This window comes from Heptranchias perlo, chromosome 6 (assembly GCF_035084215.1).
Source record: "Heptranchias perlo isolate sHepPer1 chromosome 6, sHepPer1.hap1, whole genome shotgun sequence".
NCBI classification, from domain to species: domain Eukaryota; kingdom Metazoa; phylum Chordata; class Chondrichthyes; order Hexanchiformes; family Hexanchidae; genus Heptranchias; species Heptranchias perlo.
The window spans coordinates 111,115,797-111,138,653 of record NC_090330.1 but is presented as its reverse complement, the minus strand read 5'-3'; the positions used below and the strand labels follow the sequence as shown (position 1 = coordinate 111,138,653).

The 22,857-nt window shown below is 48.0% G+C and overlaps 1 protein-coding gene across 1 annotated transcript in view; it reads right to left on the bottom strand.

Moving 5' to 3' along the window:
* Positions 1 to 22,857, bottom strand: part of naxd (NAD(P)HX dehydratase) — a 38,586-nt gene that overhangs the window by 15,489 nt on the left and 240 nt on the right. Inside the window, exon 2 of the mRNA XM_067986723.1 lies at positions 21,250 to 21,319. Coding sequence (XP_067842824.1) covers positions 21,250 to 21,319 — 70 coding nt within the window. The remainder of the gene's footprint in view (positions 1 to 21,249; positions 21,320 to 22,857) is intronic.

The window sequence follows — 22,857 nt, the reverse complement described above, 5'->3', positions numbered from 1 at the left end:
TGGATAGAGAGAGAGAGAGAGGGGGGGGGAATAGAGAGAGAGAGGGGGGGGGAAGAATAGAAGAGAGAGAGAGGGGGGAATAGAGAGAGAAGAGAGGGGGAATAGAGAGAGAGAGGATAGAGAGAGAAGGGAATGGAGAGAGAGAGGGGGATAGAGAGAGAGGATGGGGAAGAGAAGAGAGAGAGGGGAAGAGAGAGAGAGAGGGGGAATAGAGAGAGAGAGAGGGGGGAGAGAGAGAGAGAGAGAGAGGTGGGATAGAGAGAGAGAGAGGGGGGACAGAGAGAGAGGGGGGGGGGATAGAGAGAGAGAGAGGGGGGGGAATAGAGAGAGAGGAGAGGGGAATAGAGAGAGAGAGGGAATAGAGAGAGAGAGGGAATAGAGAGAGAGAGAGAGAGAGGGGGAATAGAGAGAGAGAGAGAGAGGGGAATAGAGAGAGAGAGAGAGAGAGAGGGGGGGATAGAGAGAGAGAAGAGAGAGAGGGGAATAGAGAGAGAGAGAGAGGGGGGGAATAGAGAGAGAGAGGGGGGGAAATGAGAGAGAGGGGGGAAGAGAGAGAGGGGGGAATAGAGAGAGAGAGAGGGGGAATAGAGAGAGAGAGGGGGAATAGAGAGAGAGAGGGGAAAGAGAGAGAGAGAGAGAGAGAGGGGGAATAGAGAGAGAGAGAGAGGGGGGAATAGAGAGGGAGAGAGAGAGAGAGGGGGAATAGAGAGAGAGAGAGAGGGGGGGAATAGAGAGAGAGAGAGAGGGGGAATAGAGAGAGAGGGGGGGGATAGAGAGAGAGAGGGGGGAATAGAGAGAGAGGGGAGGGAATAGAGAGAGAGGGGGGGAATAGAGAGAGAGAGGGGGGGAATAGAGAGAGAGAGAGGGGGAATAGAGAGAGAGAGAGGGGAATAGAGAGAGAGAGAGGGGAATAGAGAGAGAGAGGGGGGAATAGAGAGAGAGGAGGGGGAATAGAGAGAGAGAGAGGGGGAATAGAGAGAGAGAGAGGGGGGAATAGAGAGAGAGAGGGGGAATAGAGAGAGAGGGGGGGAATAGAGAGAGAGAGGGGGGAATAGAGAGAGAGAGGGGGGGAATAGAGAGAGAGAGAGAGGGGAATAGAGAGAGAGAGAGGGGAATAGAGAGAGAGAGGGGGGAATAGAGAGAGAGGGGATAGAGAGAGGGGGGAATAGAGAGAGAGGGGAATAGAGAGAGAGAGGGGGAATAGAGAGAGAGAGGGGAATAGAGAGAGAGAGGGGAATAGAGAGAGAGGGGGAATAGAGAGAGAGAGAGAGGGGAATAGAGAGAGAGAGGGAATAGAGAGAGAGAGAGGGGAATAGAGAGAGAGAGAGGGAATAGAGAGAGAGAGGAGGGAATAGAGAGAGAGAGGGGGAATAGAGAGAGAGAGAAGAGGGAATAGAGAGAGAGAGAGGGGGAATAGAGAGAGAGAGAGAGGGGAATAGAGAGAGAGAGGGGAATAGAGAGAGAGAGGGGGAATAGAGAGAGAGAGAGAGGGAATAGAGAGAGAGAGAGGGAATAGAGAGAGAGAGGGGAATAGAGAGAGAGAGAGGGGAATAGAGAGAGAGAGAGGGGAATAGAGAGAGAGAGAGGGGAATAGAGAGAGAGAAGAGAGAGAGGGGAATAGAGAGAGAGAGAGAGGGGAATAGAGAGAGAGAGAGGAATAGAGAGAGAGGGGGAATAGAGAGAGAGAGAGGGGAATAGAGAGAGAGAGGGGAATAGAGAGAGAGAGGGGAATAGAGAGAGAGAGAGGGGAATAGAGAGAGAGAGAGGGGAATAGAGAGAAGAGAGAGGGGAATAGAGAGAGAGAGAGGGGAATAGAGAGAGAGAGAGGGGGGAATAGAGAGAGTCGAGAGGGGAATAGAGAGAGAGAGGGGAATAGAGAGAGAGAGGGAAAGAGAGAGAGGGGAATAGAGAGAGAGAGAGGGAATAGAGAGAGAGAGAGGGGAATAGAGAGAGAGAGAGAGGGGAATAGAGAGAGAGAGGGGGAATAGAGAGAGAGAGGGGAATAGAGAGAGAGAGAGGGGAATAGAGAGAGAGAGAGGGGAATAGAGAGAGAGAGAGGGGAATAGAGAGAGAGAGAGGGGAATAGAGAGAGCGAGAGAGGGGAATAGAGAGAGAGAGAGGGAATAGAGAGAGAGAGAGGGGAATAGAGAGAGAGAGAGGGGAATAGAGAGAGAGAGAGGGGAATAGAGAGAGAGAGAGAGGGGAATAGAGAGAGAGAGAGGGATAGAGAGAGAGAGAGGGAGAGAGAGAGAGGGAATAGAGAGAGAGGGGGGAATAGAGAGAGAGAGAGTGGAATAGAGAGAGAGAGAGGGGGAATAGAGAGAGAGAGAGGGGGGAATAGAGAGAGAGAGAGGGGGGAATAGAGAGAGAGAGAGGGGGGAATAGAGAGAGAGAGAGAGGGGGGAATAGAGAGAGAGAGAGGGGGGAATAGAGAGAGAGAGAGGGGGGAATAGAGAGAGAGAGAGAGAGAGGGGGAATAGAGAGAGAGAGAGAGAGGGGGATAGAGAGAGAGAGAGAGGGGGGAATAGAGAGAGAGAGAGGGGGGAATAGAGAGAGAGAGAGGGGGGAATAGAGAGAGAGAGAGGGGGAATAGAGAGAGAGAGAGGGGGGATAGAGAGAGAGAGAGGCGGGGGAATAGAGAGAGAGAGAGGGGGAATAGAGAGAGAGAGAGGGGGAATAGAGAGAGAGAGAGAGGGGGGAATAGAGAGAGAGAGAGGGGGAATAGAGAGAGAGAGGGGAATAGAGAGAGAGAGAGAGGAGAATAGAGAGAGAGGGGGGAATAGAGAGAGAGAGGGGGGAATAGAGAGAGAGGGGGGAATAGAGAGAGAGGGGGGAATAGAGAGAGAGAGAGGGGGAATTGAGAGAGAAAGAGGGGAATGGAGAGAGAGAGAGAGAGAGGGGAATAGAGAGAGAGAGAGGGGAATAGAGAGAGAGAGAGGGAATAGAGAGAGAGAGAGGGGAATAGAGAGAGAGAGAGGGGAATAGAGAGAGAGAGAGGGGAATAGAGAGAGAGAGAGGGGAATAGAGAGAGAGAGAGGGGAATAGAGAGAGAGAGAGGGAATAGAGAGAGAGAGAGGGGAATAGAGAGAGAGAGAGGGGAATAGAGAGAGAGAGAGGGGAATAGAGAGAGAGAGAGGGGAATAGAGAGAGAGAGAGGGGAATAGAGAGAGAGAGAGGGGAATAGAGAGAGAGAGGGGAATAGAGAGAGAGAGAGGGAATAGAGAGAGAGAGAGAGGGAATAAGAACATAAGAACATAAGAAATTGGAGCAGGAGTAGGCCAATCGGCCCCTCGAGCCTGCTCCGCCATTCAATAAGATCATGGCTGGTCTGATCCCAACCACAAATCGAAAGAACACAAGAAGTCGGAGCAGGACCCGGCCACACAGCCCCTGGGCTCTCTCCGCCACCCACAGGGCATTGACCGATCCGAACTCAGCTTCATGTCCAATTTCCTGCCCGCTCCCCATAACCCCTAATTCCCTTTACTTCTAGAAAACTGTCTATTTCTGTTTTAAATTTATTTAATGATGTAGCTTCCACAGCTTCCTGGGGCAGCAAATTCCACAGACCTACCACCCTCTGAGTGAAGAAGTTTCTCCTCATCTCAGTTTTGAAAGAGCAGCCCCTTATTCTAAGATTATGCCCCCTAGTTCTAGTTTCACCCATCCTTGGGAACATCCTTACTGCATCCACCCGATCAAGCCCCTTCACAATCTTATATGTTTCAGTAAGATCGCCTCTCATTCTTCTGAACTCCAATGAGTAGAGTCCCAATCTACTCAACCTCTCCTCATATGTCCGCCCCCTCATCCCCGGGATTAACCGAGTGAACCTTCTTTGTACTGCCTCGAGAGCAAGTATGTCTTTTCTTAAGTATGGAGACCAAAACTGAGAGAGAGAGAGGGGAATAGAGAGAGAGAGAGGGGAATAGAGAGAGAGAGAGGGGAATAGAGAGAGAGAGAGGGGAATAGAGAGAGAGAGAGGGGAATAGAGAGAGAGAGAGAGGGGAATAGAGAGAGAGAGAGGGGAATAGAGAGAGAGAGGGGGGAATAGAGAGAGAGAGAGGGGAATAGAGAGAGAGAGAGGGGAATAGAGAGAGAGAGGGGAATAGAGAGAGAGAGAGAGAGGGGAATAGAGAGAGAGAGAGGGGAATAGAGAGAGAGAGAGGGGAATAGAGAGAGAGAGAGGGGAATAGAGAGAGAGAGAGGGGAATAGAGAGAGAGAGAGGGGAATAGAGAGAGAGAGGGGGGAATAGAGAGAGAGAGGGGGAATAGAGAGAGAGAGAGAGGGGGGGAATAGAGAGAGAGAGGGGGGAATAGAGAGAGAGAGAGGGAGATAGAGAGAGAGAGAGGGAATAGAGAGAGAGGGGAATAGAGAGAGAGGGGAATAGAGAGAGAGGGGAATAGAGAGAGAGAGAGAGAGGAATAGAGAGAGAGAGGGGAATAGAGAGAGAGAGAGGGGAATAGAGAGAGAGAGGGGGGGAATAGAGAGAGAGAGGGGGGGAATAGAGAGAGAGAGGGGAGAATATAGAGAGAGAGGGGGGGAATAGAGAGAGAGAGGGGGGGAATAGAGAGAGAGAGGGGGGGAATAGAGAGAGAGAGGGGGGAATAGAGAGAGAGAGGGGGGAATAGAGAGAGAGAGGGGGGAATAGAGAGAGAGAGAGAGGGGGGAATAGAGAGAGGGGGGAATAGAGAGAGGGGGGGAATAGAGAGAGGGGGGGAATAGAGAGAGGGGGGGGAATAGAGAGAGAGGGGGGAATAGAGAGAGAGAGGGGGGGGAATAGAGAGAGAGAGGGGGGGAATAGAGAGAGAGAGGGGGGGAATAGAGAGAGAGAGGGGGGGAATAGAGAGAGGGGGGGAATAGAGAGAGGGGGGGAATAGAGAGAGGGGGGGAATAGAGAGAGGGGGGGAATAGAGAGAGAGAGGGGGGGAATAGAGAGAGAGAGGGGGGGAATAGAGAGAGAGAGGGGGGGAATAGAGAGAGAGAGGGGGGGAATAGAGAGAGGGGGGGAATAGAGAGAGGGGGGGAATAGAGAGAGGGGGGGAATAGAGAGAGGGGGGGAATAGAGAGAGGGGGGGAATAGAGAGAGGGGGGAATAGAGAGAGAGAGGGGGGGAATAGAGAGAGAGAGGGGGGGAATAGAGAGAGAGAGGGGGGGAATAGAGAGAGGGGGGGAATAGAGAGAGGGGGGGAATAGAGAGAGAGAGGGGGGGAATAGAGAGAGAGAGGGGGGGAATAGAGAGAGAGAGAGGGGAATAGAGAGAGAGAGAGGGGGAATAGAGAGAGAGAGAGAGAGGAGAATAGAGAGAGAGGGGGGAATAGAGAGAGAGAGGGGGGAATAGAGAGAGAGAGGGGGAATTGAGAGAGAAAGAGGGGGAATGGAGAGAGAGAGAGAGAGAGGGGAATAGAGAGAGAGAGAGGGGAATAGAGAGAGAGAGAGGGGAATAGAGAGAGAGAGAGGGGAATAGAGAGAGAGAGAGGGGAATAGAGAGAGAGAGAGGGGAATAGAGAGAGAGAGAGGGGAATAGAGAGAGAGAGAGGGGAATAGAGAGAGAGAGAGGGGAATAGAGAGAGAGAGAGGGGAATAGAGAGAGAGAGAGGGGAATAAGAACATAAGAACATAAGAAATTGGAGCAGGAGTAGGCCAATCGGCCCCTCGAGCCTGCTCCGCCATTCAATAAGATCATGGCTGGTCTGATCCCAACCACAAATCGAAAGAACACAAGAAGTCGGAGCAGGACCCGGCCACACAGCCCCTGGGCTCTCTCCGCCACCCACAGGGCATTGACCGATCCGAACTCAGCTTCATGTCCAATTTCCTGCCCGCTCCCCATAACCCCTAATTCCCTTTACTTCTAGAAAACTGTCTATTTCTGTTTTAAATTTATTTAATGATGTAGCTTCCACAGCTTCCTGGGGCAGCAAATTCCACAGACCTACCACCCTCTGAGTGAAGAAGTTTCTCCTCATCTCAGTTTTGAAAGAGCAGCCCCTTATTCTAAGATTATGCCCCCTAGTTCTAGTTTCACCCATCCTTGGGAACATCCTTACTGCATCCACCCGATCAAGCCCCTTCACAATCTTATATGTTTCAGTAAGATCGCCTCTCATTCTTCTGAACTCCAATGAGTAGAGTCCCAATCTACTCAACCTCTCCTCATATGTCCGCCCCCTCATCCCCGGGATTAACCGAGTGAACCTTCTTTGTACTGCCTCGAGAGCAAGTATGTCTTTTCTTAAGTATGGAGACCAAAACTGAGAGAGAGAGAGGGGAATAGAGAGAGAGAGAGGGGAATAGAGAGAGAGAGAGGGGAATAGAGAGAGAGAGAGAGAGAGGGGAATAGAGAGAGAGAGAGGGGAATAGAGAGAGAGAGAGGGGAATAGAGAGAGAGAGAGAGGGGAATAGAGAGAGAGAGAGGGGAATAGAGAGAGAGAGGGGGGAATAGAGAGAGAGAGAGGGGAATAGAGAGAGAGAGAGGGGAATAGAGAGAGAGAGAGGGGAATAGAGAGAGAGAGAGGGGAATAGAGAGAGAGAGAGAGGGGAATAGAGAGAGAGAGAGGGGAATAGAGAGAGAGAGAGGGGAATAGAGAGAGAGAGAGGGGAATAGAGAGCGAGAGAGGGGAATAGAGAGAGAGAGAGGGGAATAGAGAGAGAGAGAGGGGAATAGAGAGAGAGAGAGGGGAATAGAGAGAGAGAGAGGGGGGGAATAGAGAGAGAGAGGGGGGAATAGAGAGAGAGAGAGGGGAATAGAGAGAGAGAGAGGGGAATAGAGAGAGAGGGGAATAGAGAGAGAGGGGAATAGAGAGAGAGGGGAATAGAGAGAGAGAGAGAGAGGAATAGAGAGAGAGAGGGGAATAGAGAGAGAGAGAGGGGAATAGAGAGAGAGAGAGGGGAATAGAGAGAGAGGGGGGGAATAGAGAGAGAGAGGGGGGGAATAGAGAGAGAGAGGGGGGAATAGAGAGAGAGAGGGGGGGAATAGAGAGAGAGAGGGGGGGAATATAGAGAGAGAGGGGGGGAATATAGAGAGAGAGGGGGGGAATAGAGAGAGAGAGGGGGGGAATAGAGAGAGAGAGGGGGGGAATAGAGAGAGAGAGGGGGGGAATAGAGAGAGAGAGAGAGGGGGGGAATAGAGAGAGGGGGGGAATAGAGAGAGGGGGGAATAGAGAGAGAGAGAGAGGGGAATAGAGAGAGAGAGAGAGGGGGGGGAATAGAGAGAGGGGGGGAATAGAGAGAGGGGGGAATAGAGAGAGAGAGAGAGGGGGAATAGAGAGAGAGAGGGGGGAATAGAGAGAGAGAGGGGAATAGAGAGAGAGAGGGGAATAGAGAGAGAGAGAGAGAGGGGAATAGATAGAGATAGAGGGGAATAGAGAGAGAGAGAGGGGAATACAGAGAGAGAGAGATGGGGGAATAGAGAGAGAGAGAGAGAGAGAGATGGGGGAATAGAGAGAGAGAGAGGGGTGGGAATAGAGAGAGAGAGAGGGGTGGGAATAAAGAGGGGGGGAATAGAGAGAGAGAGATGGGGGAATAGAGAGAGGGAGAGAGGGGGAATAGAGAGAGAGGGGGGGAATAGAGAGAGAGGGGGGGAATAGAGAGAGAGAGAGAGGGGGAATAGAGAGAGAGAGAGGGGGAATAGAGAGAGAGAGGGGGGGAATAGAGAGAGAGAGAGGGGGAATAGAGAGAGAGAGAGAGGGGGAATAGAGAGAGAGAGAGAGGGGGAATAGAGAGAGAGAGAGAGGGGGAATAGAGAGAGAGAGAGAGGGGGAATAGAGAGAGAGAGAGGGGGGAATAGAGAGAGGGGGGAATAGAGAGAGAGAGAGAGGGGTGGGAATAGAGAGAGGGGGGGAATAGAGAGAGAGAGAGAGAGAGGGGGAATAGAGAGAGAGATGGGGGAATAGAGAGAGAGAGAGAGATGGGGGAATAGAGAGAGAGAGAGAGATGGGGGAATAGAGAGAGAGAGGGGGGGGGAATAGAGAGAGAGAGAGAGATGGGGGAATAGAGAGAGAGAGAGAGATGGGGGAATAGAGAGAGAGAGGGGTGGGAATAGAGAGAGAGAGGGGTGGGAATAGAGAGAGAGAGAGGGGGGGAATAGAGAGAGAGAGAGAGGGGGGGGAATGAGAGAGAGAGAGAGATGGGGGAATAGAGAGAGAGAGAGAGAGGGGTGGGAATAGAGAGAGGGGTGGGAATAGAGAGAGAGAGGGGGGAATAGAGAGAGAGAGGGGGGAATAGAGAGAGAGAGGGGGGAATAGAGAGAGAGAGGGGGGAATAGAGAGAGAGAGGGGGGAATAGAGAGAGAGAGGGGGGAATAGAGAGAGAGAGGGGGGAATAGAGAGAGAGAGGGGGGAATAGAGAGAGGGGGGAATAGAGAGAGGGGGGAATAGAGAGAGGGGGGAATAGAGGGGGGGAGAGAGATAGAGAGGGGAGGAATAGAGAGAGGGGGAATAGAGATAGAGTGGGAGGGGGAATAGAGAGCGAGAGAGTGGGAGGGGGAATAGAGAGCGAGAGAGAGTAAGGGGGAGAGAGAGGGGGAGAGAGAGAGAGAGGGGGAGAGAGAGAGAGGGGGGGAATAGAGAGAAAGGGGGGATAGAGAGAGAGGGAGGATAGATAGAGAGAGAGAGGGGGCTTAGAGAGAGGGGAATAGAGAGAGAGAGAGGGGGCTTAGAGAGAGGGGAATAGAGAGAGAGAGGGGGCTTAGAGAGAGGGGAATAGAGAGGGAGGGAGTAGATAAAGTGTGAGGGAGCGCTGCCCTGTCGGAGGGTCAGTACTGAAGGAGCGCTGCACTGTCGGAGAGTCAGTCCTGAGGGAGCGCTGCACTGTCGGAGGGTCAGTACTGAGGGAGCGCTGCACTGTCGGAGGGACAGTACTGAGGGAGCGCTGCACTGTCGGAGGGTCAGTACTGAGGGAGCGCTGCACTGTCGGAGGGTCAGTGCTGAGGGAGCGCTGCACTGTCGGAGGGTCAGTACTGAGGGAGCGCTGCACTGTCGGAGGGTCAGTACTGAGGGAGCGCTGCACTGTTGGAGGGTCAGTACTAAGGGAGTGCTGCACTGTCGGAGGGTCAGTACTGAGGGAGTGCTGCACTGTCGGAGATGCCGTCTTTTGGATGAGACATTAAACCAAAGCTTGTTCAGGTAGTTGTCGAAGAAGAGCAGGGGAGTTCTCCCTGGTATCCTGGCCAATGTTGATCTCTCAGCCAACATAGAAAATAGGAGCAGGAGTCGGCCATTCGGCCCTTCGAGCCTGCTCCACCATTCAATATGATCATGGCTGATCCTCTATCTCAATACTATATTCCCGCTCTCTCCCCATACCCCTTGATCCTTTTTGTGTCTAGAAATCTATCTCGCTCCTTCTTAAATATATTCAGTGACTTGGCCTCCACAGCCTTCTGTGGTAGAGAATTCCACAGGTTCACCACCCTCTGAGTGAAGAAATTTCTCCTCATCTCAGTCCTAAATGTCCTACCCCGTATCCTGAGACTGTGACCCCTCGTTCTGGATCCCCCCAGCCAGGGGAAACATCCTCCCTGCATCCAGTCTGTCGAGCCCTGTCAGAATTTTATATGTTTCAATGAGATCCCCTCTCATTCTTCTAAACTCGAGTGAATACAGGCCGAGTCGACCCAATCTCTCCTCATACGACAGTCCTGCCATCCCAGGAATCAGTCTGGTGAACCTTCGCTGCACTCCCTCTGTGGCAAGTATATCCTTTCTTCGGTAAGGAGACCAAAACTGCACACAATACTCCAGGTGTGGTCTCACCTAGGCCCTGTATAACTGCAGTAAGACATCCTTGCTCCTGTACTCAAATCCTCTTGAAATGAAGGCCAACATTCCATTTTCCTTCCTAACTGCTTGCTGCACCTGCATGTTTGCTTTCAGTGACTGGTGTACAAGGACACCCAGGTCCCTTTGTACATCAACATTTCCCAATCTATCACCATTTAAATAATACTCTGCCTTTCTGTTTTTCCTTCCGAAGTGGATAACTTCACATTTATCCACATTATACTGCATCTGCCATGTATTTTCCCACTCACTCAACTTATCTAAATTGCCTTGAAGCCTCTTTGCATCCTCCTCACAACTCACAATCCCACCTAGTTTTGTGTCATCAGCAAACTTGGAAATATTACATTTGGTTCCCTCATCGAAATCATTGATATATATTGTGAATAGCTGGGGCCCAAGCACTGATCCCTGCTGTACCCCACTAGTCACTGCCTGCCACCCGGAAAAAGACCCGTTTATTCCTATTCTCCGTTTCCTGTCTTTTAACCAATTCTCAATCCATGCCAGTATATTCCCCCCAATCCCATGTGCTTTAATTTTGCACACTAACCTCTTAAGTGGGACTTTATTAAAGGCCTTCTGAAAATCCAAATACACCACATCCACTGGTTCCCCCTTATCTATTCTACCAGTTACATCCTCAAAAAACTCCAGTAGGTTTGTCAAACATGATTTCCCTTTCATAAATCCATGTTGACTTTGTCTAATCCTATTATTTTTTTCTAAGTGTCCTGTTATCACATCCTTTATAATAGATTCTAGCATTTTCCCCACTACTGATGTTAGGCTAACCGCTCTGTAGTTCTCTGTTTTCTCTCCCTCCTTTTTTAAATAGTGGGGTCACATTTGCCACCCTCCAATCTGTAGAAACTGTTCCAGAGTCTATAGAATTTTGGAAGGTCACTAAGATACAGATTATCTGCTCATTTATCTCATTGCTGTTTGTGGGATCTTGCTGTGCACAAATTGGCTGTGGCGTTTCCTACGCTTCAAAGATAATCTGTTGGTTGTGAGGCATTTTGGGATGTCCTGAAGACGGGAAAGGCACTGTAGAAACGCACGTTCTCTCTCTCTATCTGATTTCTGCAGACAAGAATCTTCTCCAGGTCGTTGCTGTAAACAGGATTTTAGAGTCTTTCCTCTTTTCTTTACCCTTCTCGCTTCTGTATTGAGAGCGAGTCACTTAAAGGGGCAACGTCTTTGTGATTGGAGATGAAGAAAGAGCTGGAATCTCCCTGTCATTTTTGTCACGATGCTGACAGACTCATCAATCCCCACTCGCCTGAAGAACATGTTTTGGAAAATCTCACTTGGGGTCGGGGAAGGGCAGAGGAGACCCACGGATCCCTTGTGGGGCCCAGAAGAGCAACTTACTGGAGGTCCCCTTCGGGCAACAATCCTGCCTCCCGCCAGGTGTCACCGGTGGGCTGGGCACCGAGCGTCAGTAAAGATTAACGAGGCCCCCTCCACTGTGGCTCGCGGGCTCCTGCGCTGCCGAAACTTGGCGATTGAAATGGTGGCGGGCGCAAACGTGTCGGGAACGCAGCGGGAAGCACCTGGCCACCATTTTAACCTCTGTCTGCCCCGTTTGGGTGGGGAGGGGGTAGGGTTAAAATTGGGCCTTGAGTGTTTTTGTTGGGTTTCTGCCTGTTTATTTGCCCGAGCTCCTGAAGGACATTTCTCACTTGTGAAGTAATTTGGACGTTGACACAGCACGAGAACAAGTCACATGATGCTGATCTTGGAGCAGTGACCTTGTCGTCCAGAGATAATCACTCACAAAGTTAGTGTCAAAGGAAACAGTGTGCCCACCTCTTACTTCTTTGGAGACTCCAAAGTGAGTACTTCAGAATCACTAAAAAGAAAGACCTGCATTTGTATAGCACCTTTCACCACCTCAGGACGTCCCAAAATGCTTCACAGCCAATGAAGTACTTTTGAAGTGCAGTCACTGTTGTAATGTGGGAAATGGGGCAGATAATTTGCGCACAGCAAGATCCCACAAACAGCAATGTGATAACGGCCAGCTCGCCCCTGCTGGCCAGACAGTTGCACCTGCGGCCGATGTGAGCTATTCCATATTTTGCCAACTAGCAAAGGGGTGATAACAGCCATGATTTAGCGAATTGTGACCTCCATGCAGTCCAATCCAATACAAAGAAAGCAGAGATCTTATCTGTAAATATTTGCTTGACCCAGTTCAGCACACACTGGGTGCGATTCTGTGCCCCTCCCTGTTTTGGAATTCTTTTCAACTTCTTTCAAAAACCTTTTGCTTTTCTTTTGTCCTTTCTCCAGTCCTTGATTGGAAGCAGTCTTTTAATTCTGTGCTTCTCACTCGCTACATTGAGATTTTAAAATTCTCATCCTTGTTTTCAAATCCCTCCATGGCCTCGCCCCCTCCCTATCTCTGTAACCTCCTCCAGCCCTACAACCCTCCGAGATCTCTGCACTCCTCCAATTCTGGCCTTTTGCGCATCCCCGATTTCCTTCGCTCCACCATTGGCGGCCGTGCCTTCAGCTGCCTTGGCCCTAAGCTCTGGAATTCCCTCCCTAAACCTCTCCGCCTCTCTCTCCTTTAAGACACTCCTCAACCCATCTTTTGGTCACCTGTCCTTATGTGGCTCGGTGTTAAAGTTTGTTTGATAATCGCTCCTGTGAAGCACCTTGGAACGTTTTACTACGTTAAAGGTGCTATTTAAATGCAGGCTGTTGGTGTGCCACCTCCTTCATTCTCAACAACAAACAGTGCTGAACAACTGACCTCTCAGCTCTAGCCCTTGTGCTTATTGTGGTTGGACGAAACACATAATGCTGCAAACATTCTGCAGAACAAGTGGACGATTCTACCAACTGTCCAATATTTCCATTCAAAGTCTGCTCAATACAATTTTAACTCTGGGGATTGGCAGCTTGCTGAGACGTCCCTTTGATTCAATCACTAGATTTTCTTGATCAAAGACAGGAACCACCAGCACAAACCCTCACCCTCACCCACCTTCTGGTTTCATGCACCAAATCTTTGCAGTTAATCTAAATCCTTATCTGGTTGAATCTCTATTTATGCTCCTCAATCCTCTAACAATGGGATGATCTAATCTCCACCCTCTGGTGATCAGTTGTCACTGTTTCAGGTCTCCTCTATTCCACAGTTTTAGACAATCATTTACAAACTTATCTTAATCATCAAGAAGGACTATATCAATGTCTGCCCTAAGTCAATTGTAAACAATTTTACAACACCAAGTTATAGTCCAGCAATTTTATTTTAAATTCACAAGCTTTCGGAGGCTTCCTCCTTCCTCAGGTGAACGTTTGTTGGAAACCTGAGGAAGGAGGAAGCCTCCGAAAGCTTGTGAATTTAAAATAAAATTGCTGGACTATAACTTGGTGTTGTAAAATTGTTTACAATTGTCAACCCTAGTCCATCACCGGCATCTCCACATCATGCCCTTAGTCAAGCTAAGGAACCCAACCAGGAGAATAATGTCAAGGATTCTGAAATGTTTATTTCCCTTCAAAGATTCTGAAACTTGCTTCATTAAAAAGTATTTGTGAAGCCATTGTTGGCCATGTGTTACTTTCAGCACAATGTCACAGGATGTGATGATGTGTTTGGCTCCATGCACCTCACCATTGTTTACTTGTAAATCAGTGGGAAAAGATTTGTCCAACACTTTTTATGAAAGTTATCCCTCTTCAAATTATCACCGAACGTTCTCCCCCCAGATGTCCGGCAAACCTCATTGTTCCAGATACTGACCGTGCTGCTTTTCGTCCAGTAGCTCTTTGGGGGTACAGTGGTATAGTGTTTATGTTACACGACTAATAATCCAGCAGAACATGAGTTCAAATCACCATCGTGGCAGTCTGAGAATTTGAAGTCAGTTAAAAAAATCTGGAAATAAAAAGCTGGTCTCAGTGAAAGTGGCCATGGAACTGTGGGATTGTCACAAAATCCCAACTGGTTCACCAATGTCCTTTAGGGAAGGAAACCTGCCGTCCTTACCCGGTCTGGGCCTATATGTGACTCCAGTCCCACACCAATGTGGTTGGGGTAATTTTAATTATCCACCGATTATATAACATGCCCGAGTTTTCTTTTCATTGACTGGAATGGAACAGAAAATCTGGCCAACGATTCGACATCGCCCAAAGTTAAAATTACTGACTCCGAACTGCCCTCTGGATTGGCCGAGCAAGACACTCAACTGTATCAAACCACCACAATAGAATTGCCGCCGTTCAGAGAGAAGGCCCACCAGCACCTGCTCGGGGCCACTAGGGATGGGCAATAAATGCCGGCCTTGCCAGCGACGCCCACATCCCCAGAATGAATGAAGAAAAATAAATCTTGCATCATCTGACTTACAATCTAACAAAGACTGAAAGGGCTACAATAAGGGACAATTATCCGAGTTTCTCTTCAACCCCAGCAGGAACCCTCTGAAACCAGATTCATTATTTGTCGTTTTGAAAGTGCCAAACTCCCAAACACACGTCTTGACTCAGCATGTGTTAAAAAAATAACTCGCTATTAAGTGAATGAGGACAAAGAGCAGCCGGCATTTATTTCCCAAAATAGTTCGAAAATTTATCAGGAAAACCACGGTTTTTCACAATACATCAGTTTCCTCTTTGACAACCAAAGAAATGCAAGAAGTAAAGGACTCGTTCAATCTCATAGAATCGTACAGCACAGGAGAAGGCCATTCTGCCCATCGTGCCTGTGCTGGCTCTTTGAAAGAGCTATCCAATTAGTCCCACTCCCCTGCTCTTTCCCCATAGCCCTGCCAATTTTTCCCTTCAAGTATTTATCCAATTCCCTTTTGAAAGTTATTATTGAATCTGCTTCCACCGCCCTTTCAGGCAGTGTGTTCCTTGTTTCTGTACCTTTTGTATTCCCTCTGTGACCTCTCCACACTCGCTCTGCAGACTCTGTACACACCCTGTCACCAGTAGTGTGACTGGGTTGGGTATCTGTTGGGTGGCTTTCTGCGATGCAAAAACGAGCTTCTTTGATGAACGAGTGATTTCTTCTGTATATTTCTTGTATATTTCTTACACTTAATAAGAGAAAATGGAAGCAGCATTTTCTAGATTTGACTTCATTCCTGAACAGAAGCACAAGAGAACTAGATGTTTCTTGTTGACGATGTGAAACAGGTCTGGTGCCTGCAGTTAGATAAACGCACAGGACAGAGCAACGGGATTCGCCCAGAGATAAAGGTAACTCAGGCCATTTCTAAAATCGGATTTAATCCTATCTATTGACTATCACATAAAATATAAGACAGAAATATTCCCATTTTGCCACAGGAATTAATTACCATTTTGGAGGGCACCGGGGACTGGGAATATTGGTGGAAGTAACTAACATTACAACTGAGATTTTCTCAGTCAGAAAGTCATGGGTTCAAGTCCCACTCCAGAGACTTGAGAATGTAATCCAGGCTGACACTCCCAGTGCAGTACTGAGGGAGCGCCGCACTGTCGGAGGGTCAGTACTGAGGGAGCGCCGCACTGTCGGAGGGTCAGTACTGAGGGAGCGCGGCACTGTCGGAGGGTCAGTACTGAGGGAGCGCTGCACTGTCGGAGGGTCAGTACTGAGGGAGCGCCGCACTGTCGGAGGGTCAGTACTGAGGGAGCGCCGCACTGTCGGACGGTCAGCACTGAGGGAGCGCCGCACTGTCGGAGGGTCAGTACTGAGGGAGCGCCGCACTGTCGGAGGGTCAGTACTGAGGGAGCGCCGCACTGTCGGAGGGTCAGTACTGAGGGAGCGCGGCACTGTCGGAGGGTCAGTACTGAGGGAGCGCTGCACTGTCGGAGGGTCAGTACTGAGGGAGTGCCGCACTGTCGGAGGGTCAGTACTGAGGGAGCGCCGCACTGTCGGACGGTCAGCACTGAGGGAGCGCCGCACTGTCGGAGGGTCAGTACTGAGGGAGCGCCGCACTGTCGGACGGTCAGCACTGAGGGAGCGCCGCACTGTCGGAGGGTCAGTACTGAGGGAGCGCCGCACTGTCGGAGGGTCAGTACTGAGGGAGCGCCGCACTGTCGGAGGGTCAGTACTGAGGGAGCGCTGCACTGTCGGAGGGTCAGTACTGAGGGAGCGCTGCACTGTCGGAGGGTCAGTACTGAGGGAGCGCTGCACTGTCGGAGGGTCAGTACTGAGGGAGCGCTGCACTGTCGGAGGGTGGGTACTGAGGGAGCGCTGCACTGTCGGAGGGTCAGTACTGAGGGAGCGCTGCACTGTCGGAGGGTCAGTACTGACAGAGCGCTGCACTGTCAGAAGAGCAGTACTGAGGGAGCGCTGCACTGTCGGAGGGTCAGTACAGAGGGAGTGCTGCACTGTTCAAGGGTCAGTACTGAGGGAGCGCTGCCCTGTCGGAGGGTCAGTACTGAGGGAGTGCTGCCGTCTTTCAGATGAAATGTTAAACCAAGGCCCCATCTGCCCTCTCAGGTGGATGTGAAAGATCCCATGGAAGTATTCAAAGAAGAGCAGGGGAGTTCTCCCCAGGTGTGCTGGACAAGATTTATTGAGTGGTACCAACCGGAAAACGTAGGCTGCAGGATATTGTGCAGTATATTGTGCAGTATATTGTACAGTATATTGTACAGTATATTGTGTAGTATATTGTACGGTATATTGTGTAGTATATTGTACAGTATATTGTGTAGTATGTTGTACAGTATATTGTACAGTATATTGTGTAGTATATTGTACGGTATATTGTGTAGTATATTGTACGGTATATTGTGCAGTATATTGTACAGTATATTGTGTAGTATATTGTACGGTATATTGTGTAGTATATTGTACAGTATATTGTGTAGTATGTTGTACGGTATATTGTGTAGTATATTGTACAGTATATTGTGTAGTATGTTGTACAGTATATTGTACAGTATATTGCGTAGTATGTTGTACAGTATATTGTACAGTATAGTGTGCATTATATTGTACAGTATATTGTGCAGTATATTGTACAGTATATTGTACAGTATATTGTACAGTATGTTGTGCAGTATGTTGTACAGTATGTTGTACAGTATGTTTTGCAGTATGTTGTACAGTATGTTATACAGTATATTGTGTAGTATGTTGTACAGTATATTGTGTGGTATATTGTGTAGTATATTGTACAGTATATTGTGCAGTATATTGTACAGTATAGTGTACAGTATATTGTGCAGTATATTGTACAGTATGTTGTGCAGTATGTTGTGCAGTATATTGTACAGTATATTGTGTAGTACGTTGTGCAGTATATTGTGCAGTATATTGTACAGTATGTTGTACAGTATATTTTGCAGTATATTGTGTAGTATGTTGTGCAGTATATTGTACAGTATATTGTGTAGTATGTTGTACAGTATATTGTACAGTATATTGTGTGGTATATTGTGTAGTATATTGTACAGTATATTGTGTGGTATATTTTGCAGTATATTGTACAGTAGATTGTGCAGTATAATGAGCAGTATATTGTGCAGTATATTGTGCAGTATATTTTGCAGTATATTGTACAGTATATTTTGCAGTATATTGTACAGTATATTTTGCAGTATATTGTACAGTATATTTTGCAGTATGTTGTACAGTATGTTGTACAGTATGTTGTACAGTATGTTGTACAGTATATTTTGCAGTATATTGTACAGTATGTTGTACAGTATATTTTGCAGTATATTGTGCAGTATGTTGTACAGTATGTTGTACAGTATATTGTGCAGTATATTGTGCAGTATATTGTACAGTATATTGTACAGTATATTTTGCAGTATGTTGTACAGTATGTTGTACAGTATATTGTACAGTATGTTGTACAGTATATTTTGCAGTATATTGTACAGTATGTTGTACAGTATATTTTGCAGTATATTGTGCAGTATATTGTACAGTATATTGTACAGGATATTGTGCAGTATATTGTGCAGTATATTGTACATTATATTTTGCACAGTATATTGTACAGTATATTGTGCAGTATATTTTGCAGTATATTGTGCAGTATATTATACAATATATTGTGCAGGAGGTCGATGGCCCCTCAAAGATATGTTTGTGAAAATTAATACCATTGATCAAACTTTACAAAGAAAACAAATCCCATCAAGTGTTTGATTGTTTTCTTCATTATTATATCAAACAATCACTCATGAGGCCTCTAATGTTGCTTGTCTGAATTGCCATTTAATCCCAAATATAACTATTAAAATAGGTAATTAATTAACTAGCATGTAGTAGATATGTAACTACTAAACCCAGTGCAAGTACAGGCTAACAGAGTGACCTTGGCAGTGAGCTGAATCCTACCAGGACAGACGGAGACACCGCTAACATATACCCAGTCGTCCAACCAAACCAAGTGTGTGTACAGAGTTTAAAGGACGATTCAGTTCTCATCGCCAGCCAGGCCTACAATGTCCTGCGCTGCCCATTGGCCGCAGAAAGCTTCGAGCAGACCGATGGACATGGTGTAATCCCACTTCAAGATCACCCAGGCTCGGGCCAGGGCTCAGGATAACGGTCAGATCAACTCTCTCTGAGACCCCTACAGACCCTGTGGATCGCCAGGTTCAGGAGCAGGTCCATCAGGACATCCTCTGATCTGCTCACCCCTTTGCACACCAAAGATAAAGATGTGTGGGTGAAAGATGCAGCCAGAAGCTGAGGAGCCTTCTCTTTATGGAAAGAAGAAAGGACGTGTATTTCTCCAGCGCTTTTCACCACCTCAGGACGTCCCAAAGCGCTTTACAGCCAATGAAGTACTTTTTGATTTGTAGTCATTGTTGTAATGTAGGAAACCCGGCAGCCAATTTGTGCACAGCAAGATCCCACAAACAGCACTGTGATAATGACCAGATAATCTGTTTTAGTTCCGTTAGTTGAGGGATAGATATTGGCCAGGACACTGGGGAGAACTCCCCTGCTCTTCTTCAAAATTGTGCCGTGGGATCTTTTATGTCCACCTGAGAGGGTAGACGGGGCCTCGGATTAATGTCTCATCCAAAAGACGGCACCACTGACAGTGCAGCACTCCCTCAGTACTGTACTGGGAGTGTTAGACTAGATTTTGTGCTCAAGTCCCTGGAGTGGGACTTGAACTCACAACCTTCTAACTCAGGGGCAAGAGTGTTACCCACTGAGCCAGGGGAGAGGGGCTGGAACTGCTGGCAAGGGAAGTAAATATGAAGAACGGATTTGTCTTTGCTGTAAAATAGACCCTTGGCCAAGATATTGGCGGACGGCTCAAACATGGATCCAACACCACCGTGTCACGTAGCAGTTACCACCCAAGGGACCCAGTAAGAATGATCCACAAAAACAATTACATGTGTGAGATTCGTCACCAGAATATCCCACTCACTGAATATAATTTTTTTTATTCATTCATGGGATGTGGGCGTCGCTGGCGAGGCCGGCATTTATTGCCCATCCCTAATTGCCCCTGAGAAGGTGGTGGTGAGCCGCCTTCTTGAACCGCTGCAGTCCGTGTGGTGAAGGTTCTCCCACAGTGCTGTTAGGAAGGGAGTTCCAGGATTTTGACCCAGCGACAATGAAGGAACGGCGATATATTTCCAAGTCGGGATGGTGTGTGACTTGGAGGGGAACGTGCAGGTGGTGTTGTTCCCATGTGCCTGCTGCTCTTGTCCTTCTAGGTGGTAGAGGTCACGGGTTTGGGAGGTGCTGTCGAAGAAGCCTTGGCGAGTTGCTGCAGTGCATCCTGTGGATGGTACACACTGCAGCCACTGTGCACCGGTGGTGAAGGGAGTGAATGTTTAGGGTGGTGGATGGGGTGCCAATCAAGTGGGCTGCTTTGTTCTGGATGGTGTCGAGCTTGTTAAGTGTTATTGGAGCTGCACTCATCCAGGCAAGTGGAGAGTATTCCATCACACTCCTGACTTGTGCCTTGTAGATGGTGGAAAGGCTTTGGGGAGTCAGGAGGTGAGTCACTCGCCGCAGAATACCCAGCCTCTGACCTGCTCTTGTAGCCACAGTATTTATATGGCTGGTCCAGTTAAGTTTCTGGTCAATGGTGACCCCCAGGATGTTGATGGTGGGGGATTCGGCGATGGTAATGCCGTTGAATGTCAAGGGGAGGTGGTTAGACTCTCTCTTGTTGGAGATGGTCATTGCCTGGCACTTGTCTGGCGCGAATGTTACTTGCCACTTATCAGCCCAAGCCTGGATGTTGTCCAGGTCTTGCTGCATGCGGGCACGGACTGCTTCATTATTTGAGGGGTTGCGAATGGAACTGAACACTGTGCAATCATGAGCAAACATCCCCATTTCCGACCTTATGATGGAAGAGTTTTACAGTTTTAGGCAGCGAGTTGTGATGATCTGGAATGCGCTGCCTGAAAGGGCGGTGGAAGCAGATTCAATAATAACTTTCAAAAGGGAATTGGATAAATACTTGAAGGGGTAAAATTTGCAGGGCTCTGGGGAAAGAGCAGGGGAGTGGGACTATTGGACAGCTCTTTCAAAGAGCCGAATGGCCTCGTACTGTGCTGTGAGAATCTATGATTATAGATTGTGTTCATGATCTGTGCATTTTGTCTTGAACTGGAGCTGACCTTTGCTCTGCAATTCTCTCCTTGATGCAGAATTTAGTGAGTTTCCCCACAACACCCTGTGTTGTAACTCTGATCTCCATTAACAATTGCTTAAAATGCAATTTCTGGTGAGCAACGCACTCTAATTGTGAACCTAGTAAGCAGGATATTGTCCTGTAGGTGATCACTGCATCGAGTGAGGTGCAACTTGTGTTGGTCGCGTGTTGTATAAAAGGCAAATCAGTTCAGTCCATTTCTTTTCAGTATTAAACGAACATATAACAGCGAACATTTCAGCAGGAAAAAGGTGGAGAAACAGGACAATGATGGTGAAGAAAATGGTGAAAGGTGAGATTTCTTTCAGTGTGAAGATCTTTCCACATCTAGTTAGGCAAAAGACCAATCAAAAGTGCCCTGCTTTGCATGAGGAACCACAAATCAGCTGCTAGACATACAGGAGCTTTAAAGAAAGAAAGATTTGCATTTCTAAAGCGTCCTTCACGACCTCAGGACGCCCTAAAGTGTTTTACAGCCAACAAAGTATTTTTGAAGGGTTGTCACTGTTGTAATGTAGGAAACACGGGAGATAATTTTCTTTCAAGAAATACAAATGTAATGTCTTGGTGGCGTGTGGATGGATTGGGGGCAATTAGCTGCTAGTATGAACTTTGCTACTCCCTAAGGTGGACCTTGACCATATGAAGCTCTGCCAGTCAGTCACAAACACCCCATTAACAGGCTCCAGTGCAGAGATCTAAGCACTTAAACTCCCACATGATCTCTCAGCTGACACAGAAAACATAAGTGAGTCACTAATGTCCTTCAGGGAAGGAAACCTGCCGTCCTTACCCGGTCTGGGCCTACATGTGACTCCAGTCCCACACCAATGTGGTTGACTCTTACTTGCCCTCAATTAACAGTAGAAGTGGCCCCTCATTTACATATACCTGTTTTAGGCGACTGCCTAGGGGGCCTAAAAAATAGACCCGACGAATTTAGCAGTGGGCCCAATGCCTGTGCAGATTGGGCTCAGGTTGTCCCACTGCTAAATACACTTTGCACCCACTTTACATCCGAAAAACGGATAGCGGTTGCCAACTCTGGTTGGACGTATTCCTGGAGGTTTCATCACATGACCTCCCACCTCTAACCACATAGCCGGTCAAACAGCCTTGTTACCCCCCTCTTCAATATTTTTAAATTATTAATTAACAAAAGTGGTCGAAGAAAATGAAAAACATTTTGTTTAATGCCCCTGTGATTTTTCTCCAGGGTTTTGCTCTCAGCAGAGTCCTGGAGATTAATCATTAATTCCTGGAGACTCCAGGACAATCCTGGAGGGTTGGCAACCCTAAACACATCCCAATTTCTACCCCAAAACCAAAAGCAAAATACTGCAGATGCTGGAAATCTGAAATAAAAACCGAAAATGCTGGAGACACTCAGCAGGTCAGACAGCGACTGTGGAGAAAGAAACAGAGTTAATGTTTCGGGTCGAAGACCTTTCGTCACAACTGACGAAATGCAAATCTTTCGTCATCTTCGACCGGAAGCGTTAACTCTTTAGTGATGTTGGTTGAGGGATTCTTTCTCCACAGACGCTGCCTGATTTACTGAGTGTCTCCAGCATTTTCTACTCTTGTGTCTTTATCCACCCAATACCCAGGTAAATGTAGAAAGACCCCAGGATTGAACAGGGAGCTGTTGCCCTGCATTCCGACTGACTGGAACACGTCACACGCCCCCTGATGACCTTTTGTATTCAGACCCAGGCTCAGGTGACAAATTTGCTGTACATGAAACGGGTACAAACAATAATTACAAACTGCACCATCCTCCATAAAATGTCAAAATAACAAAGGTGTTTCTCCTCAGCTTCCTCTCAACATATAATTGGACCTTGAAACAAATTGATTACTACATAACTATTTTGCTACCACAGATTTAAATCTTCCCGTCATGGACCGACTTCTGACGTAAAGTCACTCAGATACATCATTCAACATCTGTCTTTTGGATGAGACATTAAACTGAGGCCCCGTCTGCCCTCTCAGGTGGATGTAAAAGATCCCACGGCCATTATTCGAAGAAAAGCAGGGGGGAGTTCTCCCCGGTGTCCTGGGGCCAATATTTATCCCTCAACCAACATCACTAAAGCAGATGATCTGGTCATTATCACATTGCTGTTTGTGGGATCTTGCTGTGCACAAATTGGCTGCTGTGTTTCCTACATTACAACAGTGACTACACATCAGAAGTACCTCATTGGCTGTGAAGCGCTCTGGGAGGTCCTGAGATTGTGAAAGGCGCTATATAAATGCAAATCTTTTTTTAATGAAGATTTACTGATACAAAGAGTGTTAGATCAGCAGCAATTCAGAGGTGATCAATTACACTGGATGTTTATCCACACAAGTCAGCCTGTCATTGCAGTAAAGTTTGGAGGACATCTCTCAGTCTAGCTGTCTGAACCCAGCCAGAGTGTCAAGGTGGCCAAATTGAAAACAACCG